General features: G+C 38.3%; 1 protein-coding gene across 1 annotated transcript in view; it reads right to left on the bottom strand.

Annotated features, from left to right (window-relative positions):
* Positions 1 to 14672, bottom strand: part of SYNE1 (spectrin repeat containing nuclear envelope protein 1) — a 314802-nt gene that overhangs the window by 74532 nt on the left and 225598 nt on the right. Inside the window, exons 97-105 of the mRNA XM_075146137.1 lie at positions 14454 to 14645; positions 9972 to 10106; positions 9252 to 9358; positions 7718 to 7868; positions 6746 to 6877; positions 6423 to 6578; positions 4424 to 4633; positions 2775 to 2876; positions 438 to 557 (exon numbers count right to left, since the gene is read on the bottom strand). Of these exons, the coding sequence (XP_075002238.1) occupies positions 438 to 557; positions 2775 to 2876; positions 4424 to 4633; positions 6423 to 6578; positions 6746 to 6877; positions 7718 to 7868; positions 9252 to 9358; positions 9972 to 10106; positions 14454 to 14645 (1305 nt within the window). The remainder of the gene's footprint in view (positions 1 to 437; positions 558 to 2774; positions 2877 to 4423; positions 4634 to 6422; positions 6579 to 6745; positions 6878 to 7717; positions 7869 to 9251; positions 9359 to 9971; positions 10107 to 14453; positions 14646 to 14672) is intronic.

Here is a 14672-nt window from a genome sequence, read left to right as displayed (position 1 = left end):
TAGTAAAAGGAGAACATTTCCAGCTTCAGGTCACACTTAGCTATCTATCTCTCTTCACCCCCCTCCGTTTTTTTTAATGACAGATGTGAGAGAGAACTAAACGCCAGATCATGAGACACTGGTAAGAAGTGCTCAACCTTCAGCAGACTTTTATGTTTACATGCTTAACTTTACCTCTTTGAACAGGTACTCAACAAGAGCTGAAAGTAAACGTTTTTGTGTGTTTTTATGACTAATACTACTACTAATAGAGAGGTTAGAAAATTTGAAAATGCAAAAGTAGAAAAACTAGGTGGATCAGGGAGAAAATAATCTTTTATACACACTGAAATGCTTTTAAATACGCTTTCCTAAACTGCCTTATGAACAATAAAAAGGAGCATACTAATACCTTTGATATCACCAGACAGGTCTAGGATGGAACTTAAGAACCATACCTGAATCTTAGACAGCTCTTGCACAGAAGGTTGGTCAATTTGTAGCTTGTCTACCTGCTTCTTTAATTCATTGATTCCAGTATCTAGTTCCTTCAAACCTTCTTCTGCTTGCAGTATGACCTGTATTTGAAAATTACATCATTTAGTTTGAAGGTTTAACAACAGTGCTGTAGTTGCCATATGGTAATATTCTTTTCTGTTTTCTGCCTGAAGTATTAATCAGTCCTTCAGTCTGCTGAAATTTTAAAGGACACTTGTTGTGGTTTAACCTGGCAGGCAGCCAAATACCACGCAGCCGCTCGCTCACTCCCCAGCCCCCAGTGGGACAGGGAGAGAATCGGAAGGGTAAGAGTGGGAAAAAACTCGTGGGTTGAGATAAAGACAGTTTAATAGAACAGAAAAGGGAAAACAATAATAATAATGATAGAATATACAAAACAAGTGATGCACAATGCAATTGCTCACCACCCGTGCTGACAGATAACCAAGTAGCGATTGGTACTTCCTGGATCACGCCTACCGTTCATATACTGAGCATGACGTCACATGGTATGGAATACCCCGTTGGCCAGCTGGGCTAGCTGTCCTGGCTATGCTCCCTCCCAGCCTCTGCCTGGTAGCATGGAAGCTGTCCTTGACAGGGTACTTAGCAATCACTGAAAACATCAGTGTGTTATCAACATTCTCCTCATACTAAATCCAAAACACAGCACTAGGAAGAAATTTAACTCTATCCCAGCTGAAACCAGGACAATGCTCTAAAGAAAAAGTATTAATTCAAAGTTGGGAGACCCCAGCTTGTTTCTTGAAGTTAAATACAATATGGCATTATTATTTTTTTAATAACAAACTATTTTAGTATCATACACTATTTTACACAAAACCTTGCTGTGAAGTCCACACTATATGGTACAGGCACAAAAGGACTATTAGTTGTCCTAATACCTTCTTTCAAAGCATTCTTTTTATTAACACTCATTCCTGTCATATCTGAGCACCAAACAACTATCACAGCAAAAGACATGCAGGATAGCAAAGAGCTGTGCACAGTTCCCTTACAGGACTAGGATAGGGTCAAAATTACTGTCAAGGAAAAGGACTTGTACTTCCCCTTTTGTACTTGGAAAACGACAACTGAAAGCACACAGGTTGGTATTTGCAAGTGTATGCAGGTGATAATTTGACTTTTTTCAATGGAAGCTACAAGAAACAAGGTCTTTCAACCTAGGAGTCTCTGCTGAATTAATGCATGCAAGCTATAACAAAGTTAAAAGCATAAGGTAGACTCCTGCAGTTAAAGTCCTTTGTTAAGGCCCCTTCTTGGAAGCTGCATATCCAAATGCTTAAACTGTGTATGTGAGTAGAACTCCTGACTCCTAGTAATGCGAAGTATGCATAGTACAGTCACTAAACTTACACTTTATGCAGCTAAGTTACCTGGTTGATTAAGGGCCTTATTTCTATTTTCCCAATCACATTTTGAACAAACAGTAATGCTTTTAAATTTGAGTGTTTTTTTTCTGCCAAGGTAGGTGTTCAAAAAAAATTCAATTCAGTTGTGTCTGTTACCATGTTGTTCCCCTATTTGGTAGTTAAACTAATCATATAGGAGCTAAATTTTTACCAATCATCTTTCACGTTGTAGAAGATAGGAAAGAAAGACATGGACTGCTAGCCCTCTTACTCATACATGAATTAAAATTCCTTCAAAATTTGATTATCAGGTATGTAAAGCCAGTATTTCTGTTTAGCTGAAGGATAAGTCTCTTCCTCTCAGTCACCTGCTGGAACCAGACAGCAGTAGCTCTTGGGTAACAAGAAACATCTGCTGTAGAAAGTAGCCCTTAACATACTATATTCACTTTTCTCGTTGGCAAAACAGAAACAAGGACACAGGATGTATTTTGTCATATTATTAATTAATTCTTCATTAGGCAATTCCTGATAAAGAAAAAACAATTATTGCCTTAAATTAAAAAGAATAACAGTCAAGATAGTACTATAAACCAGTGCAGAAGAAAGTGCCTTTTGTTTTTAATAAGGTGTAATAGCCAAACAATTTAGCCAAACTTTAGACTTTTTTTCTTTCTTTCAAATAGTGCCTGGTATGTGCATAAGTAAGTCACCTGGGGAGAGAAGAAAGAAACTTCGTGTTTGGTTTTTTTTTAATTTATAGACATGTGTAGTACCCTCTTGGAAGTACTCATTTTCACATACTTCATGTGAACCATACATTCTCCCACAAAAAGCAACTGTTCTCTAGAATCCAGTTATACCTTGAATAGAAATTTTATCTCTTCCCTCCCCCCCGCCCAAGTAACAGACATTTGGCAATACCTGCATTTGTTCTGTTTCTGGTCTCTCAACTGCCTCTGCTAGTTTCTGTAGAACTAAATATTTGTTATCAGCCACCGATGTAAACAGGAGCTTCAGATCATTCTACAAGAGACAACAATAACAACAAATTATAGCCAATCACAGCACAAACCAACTGAAAAATATTTTACGTTCCAAAAAGTTTAAAGCATTACAATGTTACAATGAAAGCACTAAGGCATAAAAACTATACAACATTGGAAGCACCATAATTATCCAATGCAAAACATGCAACATTGGTGAAAATCCATAACTGGATACATATGAGCAAAAAGCTGAACCAGCTCCTATTCAAAACATAATCTGTGAACACACTTCTGCTTTTGCCTTTCAATTAATGATTATTGCAAGGGTCAGTTAGCTTCATTTAGCAAAAACATGTTATTCTTGTGTAGTTTATTTGATCACATATGCTCGTAAACAAGCTAGGTTTTACTTTTTAAGGCAAGCTTTTTTCATTACAAACTTGAGGAAATATAACAAAAAAGTAAACAAGGCTTCAACCCATCACAGGGCTAACTACACATTACAACTTTTACAACTACACATTACAACTTATCAGACTAGAAACACACATATTACTTAACAATTCTGCCAAGCTACAATCAATTTTTTTTTCATGAATTCATCAGAACAAAACTTCTAATATTGGTAAAATAGAAAATAATCAGCACATTTCTCACTTTCAGCATTATATAGGAGTGTGTTTCTGATTTTTTTTTTTTTTGCATGCAGTAATTCTTTTGAATATTAAATATCTCCTGTATAGCGATAAGGCACAGGATTCTAATCAGCTTGTCTCTTTTTTTCAGCAAAGGAAGGCCTTTTATTGAAAATTGTTGAAAGTATTTTTTTTCCTATCTACTGCACAGGGAAGGTTATGGAGTTTGGAAAGAAATCCTGTAGTAACAACCTACGAAATGATGATCATAATCTAAAGACACCAGCAATCTATTTTCCAATTTTTTGCTGGATTTTATGGGTTTTTTTCATTAAAACTAAACCATACTGGAGGCTTTATATAATAAGAATAGGAAAGAAGGTAGAGACCAAGTAAGGTCTGAAAGCATTTCTGAAGTCTGTTTGAAAAGATTTCTAAAATCGAACATTTCTCCACTTCATTTTTTCTGCTTTGCTCAATACAGACAGCTTGAGATACAAGCTCTTATGGAATAATGGGATGACTTAAAGGTGATCAGAAAGGTGGGAATCAGTATTATGTTTTCTATTTTATCACAGCTAATAAAAACATGTGTACTCTATCATTTATGAAATTATAAAATGTGTAGAGTGGAACTCTAAAGGTGCTTCTTCTCCTTTGAGAACAGTAGTCAACAACTTCCATTTATTGCAATGCCAGCAGAGTAAGAAAGTGTGGGATGAATGATCTCTTCTACAATAATTGCATGAGTTGCAGAAGGCTTCTAGCACAGTGTTTAAATTTTGGATCATGATTTGGGTGTCAAGTTTTGCATAGCCTAAGAAGTAGTTTGATTTTCAGTAAAAACCTCTTGATTTGACACCAAAAATTCTCATTACTTTGAGAATCACATCCTTTATATCCCCATTTGACATGTATCCCTGTTAATTCCTTCAGATGGGCATCATACCTTGAAAGTCACTATTTGCTGGAGCCTTCCTTTCATTTGATGGCATCTCTGGTTTACTACTGACTCCAGCAAGGTCAGTCTTCTCAGGAGACAATCCAAAGTGTCTTCTATAATATCCCTATTATCACCATTCTCAGGAAATATCTGAGCAAATAAATTCTTGTTCTTATCCATTTCTTCTGTTATCTCTTTGATTTCTTTGGCAAGAGACTGATTTAATAGAAAACAAAACAAAGTGACAATTAGACATTCTAGAAAGCAGGCAAACATATTGCCATAACCATTGCCAATTTTGCAGTGATGCAGTGAATTTTTTACATTGTTAATATATACACACTAGACAAAGTTATACAGCTACAGTATTTCTGATAATAAAAAAAACCCCAGATTGCTCTGAGGAAAACAAGTGCTGAAACAAAATGAACCTGCCCGAAATAAAGGCTTTGTGAAGCAGAAATCCACGCAGCTGCTGAAAAAGTATTTTCCCCTCCCTCTCCCCCTCCCTCACTCTCCCTTTTCCCCTCTCTCCCTCTCCATTTCATGTTGATGAATTTGTACTGTGTCCATATCCCAGAGCATTCCTCCTTCTTTTTCATTTCATTTCAATTTCAACACTGTGGTGTTTGCTAATACTTAGCAAAGAAATTAAACAGAAGAAAGACTCTGTGTTTAATTCTCTTCTGACCAGGCAAAATTCAGATCAGGTGCTGCTTTCTGCAACATTCTTGTATTTGGTTTGCGTGGCAAGATTTTGGTAGCAGGTGGGCTACAGGGGTGGCTTCTGTGAGAAACTTCCCCTAAGTCCAACAAAGCCAATGCCAGTCGGCTCCAAGACGGACCTGCCGCTGGCCAAGGCCAGGCCCGTCAGCGATAGTGGTAGCGCCTGTGGGATAACATGTTTAAGTGGAAAAAAAACCTGAGCAACTGCAGCCAGAGAGAGGAGTGAGAATATGTGAGAGAAACAACTCTGCAGACACCAAGGTCAGTGAAGAAGGAGGCGCAGGAGGTGCTCCAGGCACCAGAGCAGGGATTCCCCTGCAGTCCATGGTGAAGACCATGGTGAGGCAGGCTGTCCCCCTGCAGCCCATGGAGGCCCACGGTGGAGCAGATATCCACCTGCAGCAGATATCCTCCAGCAGATATCCACTGGAGCAGGTGGATGCCCAAAGGAGGCTGTGACCCTGTGGGAAGCCTGCGCTGGAGCAGGCTCCTGGCAGGACCTGTGGACCCATGGAGAGAGGAGCCCATGCTGGAGCAGGTTTGCTGGCAGGACTTGTGACCTCCGCACTGGAGCAGTCTGTTCCTGAAGGACTGCACCTCGTGGAAGGGACCCATGCTGGAGCAGTTCGTGAAGAACTGTAGCCCATGGGAAGGACTCATGTTGGAGAAGTTCATGGAGAACTGTCCCCCGTGGGAGGGACTCCATGCTGGAGCAGGGGAAGAGTGTGAGGAGTCCTCCCCCCCAGAAGGAAGGAGCGGCAGAGACAACGTGTAATGAACTGACTGCAACCCCCATTCCCCGTCTCCCTGTGCCCCTGGCGGGGAGGAGGCAGAGGATTTGGGAGTGAAGTTGAGCCCAGGAAGAAAAGATTTAGTTTTTATTTCTCATTATCCTACTCTGATTTTGATTGGTAATAAAATTAAACTGATTTCCCCAAGCCGAGTCTGTTTTGCCCGTGATGGTAATTGCTGAGTGATCTCCCTGTCCTCATCTCCACCCACGAGCCTTTCGTTATATTTTCTCTCCACAGTCCAGCTTAGGAGGGGGAATGATAGAGTGGCTTTGGTGGGCACCTGGTGTCCAGCCAAGGTCAACCCACCACAATTCTCTATACAGTGAATAAAGTTACTTCTAAACAGTAGCAGAATACTGCAATTACATAGAGATTATGACAGCGACATGCCTCTTATCTAGGTTTCTAATATTTTCTTTCTAAACACTACATAAAATGCACACTTATTGGCAATTTAAAGAAAGCCCTATTCACAGATTCCTTACCTCTTGCTTGCAGAGGTATGTTTCTGTTTCTTCCTCTGGCAACAGAGTTGTAGCAACAAATACTTGTTCTTCCACACCATCTAGCCACAAGGAGGTGGCTGCAACACCATCATACAGCTTCTGTTCAAGATGCAGGCTCTCCTCCACCCGTCCAGCCTGGGAAAAAGGAACCAGAGAAGTCGAGAGCAGAAGTACAAGATACTCTTTCTAACATCTAATATTTGGGAAAGGGCTGGATTTCCAGGTGGGAGCTAGAGGAGTTTTCATTGTAAATGTGGCTCTGCTGGAAGATAGATTTTACATAAAAACAATTGAAATGTTACCTCAGATGACACATCTTCAAAGGCCTGATTCAATTCAACCAATACTGGTGACACTGAGGATTTATCCTCATCCTGTCCTTCCTCCTTATACAAAGGCATTCCAGATAGCAGTCTGTTCGGTCTGCTATAAAGCTGCTGAGAGAGAAGTACTAATTAGAGTCCTTCTACCACACATAGAGGCCACAAAATTCAGCTAAACAGATTCTACTGCTGACCAAGGATATCACCAAATAACGCTCATGGCCCTCCCATGGCTGTTCTGTCATGAATATCTTGAACAAAAGATTGCCCAACAGGAGGTTCACTAGAAGTGCAGAATAAATACTTGTGGCCAGAATTAGCAATGACTTGTTTTTACCAAAAAATAATTAATTACTGTGAAATGAATACAAGATATTTAGAACTTTGGAAGCTGTTTTTAATGTAGTATTATATAAAGAATAGTGAGCCTGGGTCTATTAAAAATAAAATGGAGGATGTAGGTTAATATAGATCTTAGGCTGTTCCCAATTTAGTTGATTAATCCCTGCTTCTTTCAGTAAAAATTCTGTTGCTGAAATCACTTGCTGCTTTGTCACATACTCACTAAGACCAAGAATTGAATGTAACCAATACATTCAAACTGAAAATATCAGTTTTTCCTCTAAGTTGTCGTTAGAGTACTGGTCAATTTCAGAAGGATGTTTTGTTACAGAATTATCCTGGGTTAGGTAAGTAGATCAAAATCTTGTCTGAGCCCTTTCTTCCTTTCTAGTTTGTTCACCCGAATGGTAGTGCAATTCAAATCACTTCGAACAAGAGCAGTGCTAGTGCCAATATCTAACAGTTTTTAAAGATGTCACAAAAATAAATTGTTCCATATTTTTTGCATTAACTACATCACCTTAATGCATCTGTTATACACATGCTGTACCTCATGTTGTGACAACTGCTTTAAATGAGAAAATGCAAAGAGAAATTAAAAATATCTACCAATTGTTCTTGTTCCAAAGCTTTCTGGAGCAGTCTTTTCTTGGTATTGAATTCCTGGTTCAGGCTTTCCCATTTCATCTTCATCTGTTCTTCAGATGATGGCTTCTCACCTTCCAAGCCTAATTCCTCAGAGAGTGTATCCGGCTTCTCACTGAATGGCAAGATGCGTAAAGGTTTAACAAATACAAAAGTTATAACAGCATAAGGTGTTTATTTTCTCTTTCAGTTTTAAAAGTTTTTACTTGTTTTTTTCAGATAGTAAGACAAAGGCTGGTTTGTAACTGCAAAAAGTTCTTGACTGATGGGATAAAATGTACTTTCTAAGAAACTGTTTAGACTTGCAAGTGCCAATAATAAGAAAGAACCCCCAACACAGACTGAATATATACTACATTGAAATGTAACCTTTAAACAAGCTTTACTTCAAAGCATGAAATAAAAATATCTTATCTGTCTCTTTTCTCACCTCCCCTCTCAAAATGCCAGACATACCCTGATATTTTAATGCAGGACAAGCATATGAGTTTAGCTTTTGTGAACAGTGAATGAAGTTCAGCATTTTCTGTTTGATTTTTTTATTTGTTTAATGTGTTTGTATAATGTGTTGTGACAGAAGGAAGCCTCAAAAAGGAGGAGATATGTTAAGTATTTTCTGGCATTGTAATAAAAAAACCACATTGAATTAACACAAATGCTGAGGAAAAGAACTTACTGAGTACAGCTCATATTTCCTATGCATAAGTCTTGGTTCTGCTGCCTCATGAACTACCTTCATGTTCTAGGCTTTGGCATGCTGGAGGAGCCACAAAGGTGCTCACTACTACTGAGATACATCAACAAAGTATTTTAACCAAAGGATTGACTGTTCCTTGATTCTCAAGCTGATAATGTTCACCCTGGTTTCCTCTTCCCAAGACCTGGCTCTTCCTGCTGCCGAGGTCCGCATCGGCAGTAGGCAGTTATTTTCTTCTGCCTTTGCTAGGGCAGACGTCTCTCCCAGCCAAAGCCGAGGCTTTTATAGACATCTACTTTAGATAGGCAAGTATGCAAGAAAATATAGACCAGAGATGAAATTTGAAATACACAAAGCTTCAAAAAGAAAAATATTCACTAACGACAGAAAAAATAAAATTAAGCAATAAGTATTTCATCTGGGAAATCTGGTTACAATGGCAGACTACAATGTTTTAGAGATCAGCTATGATTCACACACCAATGCTGGACCATAAAGCTATAGTAACTGATCCACTGCTTGTCTATGAATCCTACTAGTTTGTAATTTTAGTGTGATGCTTGATAATAAGAATAAAAGGAATTTCCAAATGCTAAAGGTGATCTATTAGCACAAAACAGTTTGTGTAACTATATTATCAGACTCCTGAATTATAAACCAGGACTCCAGTATCCTAGGTGGTGCATTAAAATGATAAAACAAAAATTATTGGATTATATGCAGAAGAGGGATGTAAACATAAGAATGACAACGCACAGAGTCATAGAAATTTACTTTGCAGAAGACCACATGAAAGCACACCTTATACATAGGCCTTCTGGAGCACCTTGCTGTGTTAGGATTTCTTCTCCACGGCATGCTACTGACCGAAGCAGATTCTTCTGCTCTTCTAGCTCTTGTTCCAGCTCCTAGCATAGCAAGTTACAAAAACCAAAACAAACCTTAAACAGATTGGTTTTGCCTTGGAAGGATATGTCTACATTGCATAACTGTCATGCAAAGATAGCTGAGCTATTTCTGATATGGCTTGCTTGAGCACCAAAAGCAGTGCAAAGTCTCCACCCAGGGACACAGAAATATTGGGTACATAAACTGGATTGTTGAACTAATTGACTAATGCAATGTAGTATCTGGAACCTAAGCTAGTGAGCATGTCTGTGTATCATGCAACACAATATACACTGTAATGTGTGTATCTTTGCTTCTATAAAGACAACGTTGATTACTATGACAAATACTGTCATCTCCTTACAGTACCTTTAAGGGTTGATTCAATTTAATTTTACTAATGGACAATGGAAGTATAGAGTAATTAAGTGAGTTGACCGTGGTCGCCCAGGAAGTCTAGTCTGCCTGGCTGTTACAGATATAAAATAGTGAGCTCAGATGCATCATTACAAGAGCACTGAATAAGAAACAGTGCAAAAATGAAGATTTCAGTGGAAATATTACCAAGAATGGCTCAGCTACAGTGTTAAGCACAATCTAAAGATGGCAGTAAAATAAATGCAAAACACCAACTTTCTGTTGCTGCAGGGTGCTCTGGTGCTGCTGTGAGCGAGTGGTTCTTGCTTGTGCCAGCCATTCTTGGACACTGGGGCTTTGAGAGGAAACAAAGTCCAGATCACTCTCCTCCTTTTCTTGTAATGATCCCTGCTTTAAGAGAAAGAAAGAAAGATTTTACAAACTCTCTTATATTGCTAGAGAGCTGGCAGGTCCAACTCATCAACTCAAAACCACATGTAGCGCCACCTTCCACCTCTCAAGCTGCTGGCTCACATAAAATTCTGAAGTAAGCAATGACTTTAGATTTGTGACTTCTACTGGTCATTGGTTACTAGCAAGAAAACACCTGTAAAAATGTAAAAATAAACATGCACTACTGGACTTAGCAGAATCAGACAGCAGAGATCAGAGACCATGGACTGATGTGTTTCTGAAGGCTGTTCTGCTTCTCCTAAGAAACAGCATTGGTCAGTAATGGAGGGTGCAGCTCTAACTGGCAACACAGGGAATCAATGGATTGTTTCTGCCAGATTTTTAGTCTAATTAAAGCCAATTTTTTGTCTAACTAAAAACGAGAGAATGCTAGTTGTCATTCTGGACAAAATTTATTTATCAATAAGTACATAACTCTACCCGTGGTTGGCAGAAACACCGTCAGTTAACAGCAGATTATATTATATGAACAGTAAAGACAGTAAGAGAGACCAAGCCACAGAATGTTATAACAGAACAGCAAAAGCAACAGTCCCTCCACTTCATACGTCTATCAGTATGTTTTTCCAACATGAGTGATTAAACAGGCCTTCTGTGTAAACAAAGCAAAAAAGAGCAAATGCCTTAATAGTTCCAAAAACTGCTTTATCAACTGCTTGACTTCTGAAATCCATGTTGGCTGTAAATTTAAATTATTTTAGACGCCAACACATTCAAATGCAGGGATTTTAACACACCAGGTCTAATGTTAAAGACAGACTTCTTGTAGGTCTGGCTACTTGGATCTACACACCTCTCTGGATTTATTTAATGTTACTTGCATGCACACGATGACTGTAGAGTTTGTACCTTTTTTTTTTTTTAAGCTCAAGAGCTAAAGCTGGCGCTTAATTCCTCTCCCATTTTGTTTATATACCTCATTTTTGTAGGATTCATATTTTGCCCATGATTCAGCTCTTATTCTAAATAGAGTAAGAGCGCCAAATAGTTCAGACTTTACAGCAGGCTCTCCAAAACGAAAACACGTCCCACCTTCCAGAGTAGCCTTTGTCTCAAATCAAGCAGGGGCCAGCAGGGCCGAAAGTGGCTGAGGAAACCCCTCTTGCCTTACCTGGTGCTCCTTATACTAACAACTGGGATGGACCTCTGCCACCAGCGTCCCTGGCATCAGGCACTGAAACAGCAGAGTTTTGCTAAATAGTAGAAGTCAGGTGTAAGATTTCCATTTTGGGGGATGATGACTATACTGAAGTTGAAAGGACTGATTAGTGTTAGAGGATATAAACTGTAAGAGGAACAAAACAAGCAAGCAGGTATCTAGAGCTGGAAAGAACCATTACCCCTTGCTCTATGAAACAGCTTTGTTTCCCTAAGGATTCAGTTTGCAGGTAAACTGTGATACTTTACTTTGTAGGAACAAGTTTCTAGAAAAGCTGACATGGTGGGAGTGTGAACAATATCATTGCAGGACATCAGATTAGGCAAAGAAAAAATTATGTGAGGGACAAAGAGGGTCTAGAATTTTAATTTTTCTATTAAAAATGAGAAAAAAAGATAATCTTTCTGTAAATTATAAAAAAAAATCTGCTTCATTTTATATGCTCTAGGGACAATAGGTGTTCAACTTGTAAATTCCTTTAGAGGATAGTATCTACTTCTTCATTGCATTTGGGCAGGCTGATTTCAGTTAGATTTTGTCTCCTCTTCTCTGGGAAAAGGGTTGAGAAGCTACAATTTTGGAGTTATACTAAGACAAACAAATAGTAGTCCCACAGTTCCTGCAATAGCAAAGAACGTAAAAGGGATTGTGGCATTTGTGGATGCAATGAGGTTTTGCAAATGCGCTATTGTGCATACTTTTTAGATCAAAATTATTTGTAAATCAGATTTTATCATTCTCAAATCATAGAATATAAGTTTGAAAAACACACTTGCATTTTCATTTGAATTCTGTCTGAAGGAACTGTATTACATTTCCTTTAAATAGCCAGGGAAATAAATGCTTGAAGCTGTCATTCCTGGGTTCTATCCACTCCAGCACAGAAATAATTGGAAAATCCCTGAAGAAAATGGTGATAAAATTGATTTCTCAAAGGATTTCAGAATTGTACAAACTTATATCAGGCATATTTGTCTTGTGGAACTGAAGTTGTCCCTCCCACACACACACACTTTATAATAAGAAGTAAAGAAACACTATCTGTTTTTTCTTTACTGCAGAATACATTCTACTTCTTTGTTTTATAAGAATTCTGTTTATTTTTATTGCTCCTAAGTCACAGAAGTTAGTAGATAACAGTAATAAGGCAATGTTTTGTATATCGTTCAAAGTGCTTGAAAAATGCTACATTTGGAATCAATGTAGTCTGGAACTCTCCTGACTCACCATATTTCTGATTAGTTTCACTGCTTTATTTTATGAATAAAGGAGTTGGTCTCCAAATCACATTTTCCATATAATTAGTGACATTAATTAATTAAAATTAGAAGGAAAACTGAAATTGCTGCAAGGAAGTCACAGAATCTCACACTGGCTCCTAAAAAGCCTTGTGTCACAGGAATGACACATATAGCTGAAATAGCACTTTAAGGAAAATATAGCTCAGTCTTTACAGTGCTCTTGGTCTTGCAGAGCAACTTGGGAGGATCCTTCCTCTTCTGGGTGCAGGCTGGTCTATGCCTCTGGGCAATTACAAGGTTATCAGTACATCTAGAGACATGCATAAGTCCGAGTTTCGTACATGCATGAGCCACAGTGCTGTTAGCATGTAATGTTTCTCAGGGTTAATAACGGCAGGAGACAGAGTTAGTGCATTTTTGGGTATATGATGCTCTGAGCCTCAGTCCAAAAGAAATACTTTATGCCTGATTGTTTGGAAAAAGACATTATAGAATTTCTCATTTGAAAAAAATTGCTCAATGAAAATTTGAAGATGTTATACTGCCTATACCTATTTTCTTTCACGATCTGTAAGTGAAGTCCAAAAAAAGTTTGCAATTTATAAAGAATCTTATAATGTAGCATCTTAAATGATTCATATTCTAAACCTGGAAATTATTTTGTTGTTATTTTTGATATTAGACAACCATCCAAAGATCTGTTTTAAAAGTTTAAGTAAACTAAATCACATCATTGCATTTTAAAAAGCAGCACATTTTAAAATGCAGCATGCATATTTTAAAATGAAGCAACAAAGTCTGTAATGCCTTTTCACTTCACAAGTAATATACCAGAACATAGTATTATATGCCTACATGCTGTTGATAATGCTTTTCATTTGCCTAGTCATGAGGTTTAATATGCAAGAATAACATTAAAGTTACTTCACCTTAGAGGCAATAGGAATAAACACCTGGGTTTTTTCCTTCCTTTTTTTTTGTGTTTGTTTGTTGGGGGTTTTTTGTGAAGATATGTTAAGTTTTATAGTTATCCAGTTGCTTTGGACTAAAAATAGTTCTTAGCATGTCAAGTGACTTTTCAAGCTAACCTCTCAGAGACTTTAATCTGCATTACAAGCTAGAAATCTTTGAAGCTTATCCTGTTTAACTTGCACAGCACAGCCCAGAAAAGAAGTAAAAGAAAAGGCAGGGAAGAAAGTCACAGCAGGGCAAGCAAATTCAAACCCAGTGAGTCACATTACATAGTTGGGTTTCTTGTATGTATTCGGTTCTCCACATGCTAGTTTAACCTAAAGAACGACCAAAACCAACTGTTAAATAAAATGAAATAGTGACAATAAGCAGACCGATGCTGCTAGGAATAGAAACCTAGGACAAGACTGAGGTTAAATGTATCTTTGTTTATACAATATTTTGTTTGGTGTAATGATGCCACTAAGTATTAGTCATATTTAAAAATGTTTCATTATCTTGATGTTATCTGTTCATTGTGTTGTGCACGCTGTATGGAGGAAAGCATGTATTTAGGATTGTTCTTTTGTTGTGGGAGGGATCCTGCCCCAGAGCACATGCAACCTAAAGGGACAGGGATAGAGTATATCCAGACCAAGCTAATGATCTATCTATTTTATTATTGTCCTTTCACCAAAGACAGTGAGGTTAGGATAGTTTCACCATGAAGTGGTGCTGTTAACTTGAAAATAGTAAGCTAAAGCTTGCTAGGCAGCTCTTTAATTTGGACTGTTATTCCATTTACTAACTAGAGATGAATAGCTCAAACTGAATCAGTAAAATATTTTTACTCCTTTTCCCAGTTGCATAAAACCGCTGTGAAATCCCCCAACCTCCTGCCCACCATGAAGCCAGCTGGAAAGAGCCACTTACCCGAATGTTGATCTGTTTGTCATGGAGCACCCTCTGCAGCTCCAGAAGGCTGCCCTTCAGTGTCCTGAGCTTCACAGCCAGCTGCTCCGCCTCGTCCTTGGTGTGAGCTTTCCCCTCCATAAGCAAGTTCTCATTGTGCACAGACAACTCTGACAAGGCTACCACCTTCTGCTCTATTTCAACCAGCATGTTCTGCAGCAGCAAAAACAAAGAACCAAA

Source organism: Calonectris borealis, chromosome 3 (assembly GCF_964195595.1).
Source record: "Calonectris borealis chromosome 3, bCalBor7.hap1.2, whole genome shotgun sequence".
Lineage (NCBI taxonomy): Eukaryota > Metazoa > Chordata > Aves > Procellariiformes > Procellariidae > Calonectris > Calonectris borealis.
The sequence above is the reverse complement of the archived record's forward strand: the minus strand, read 5'-3'. Positions and strand labels throughout refer to the sequence as shown.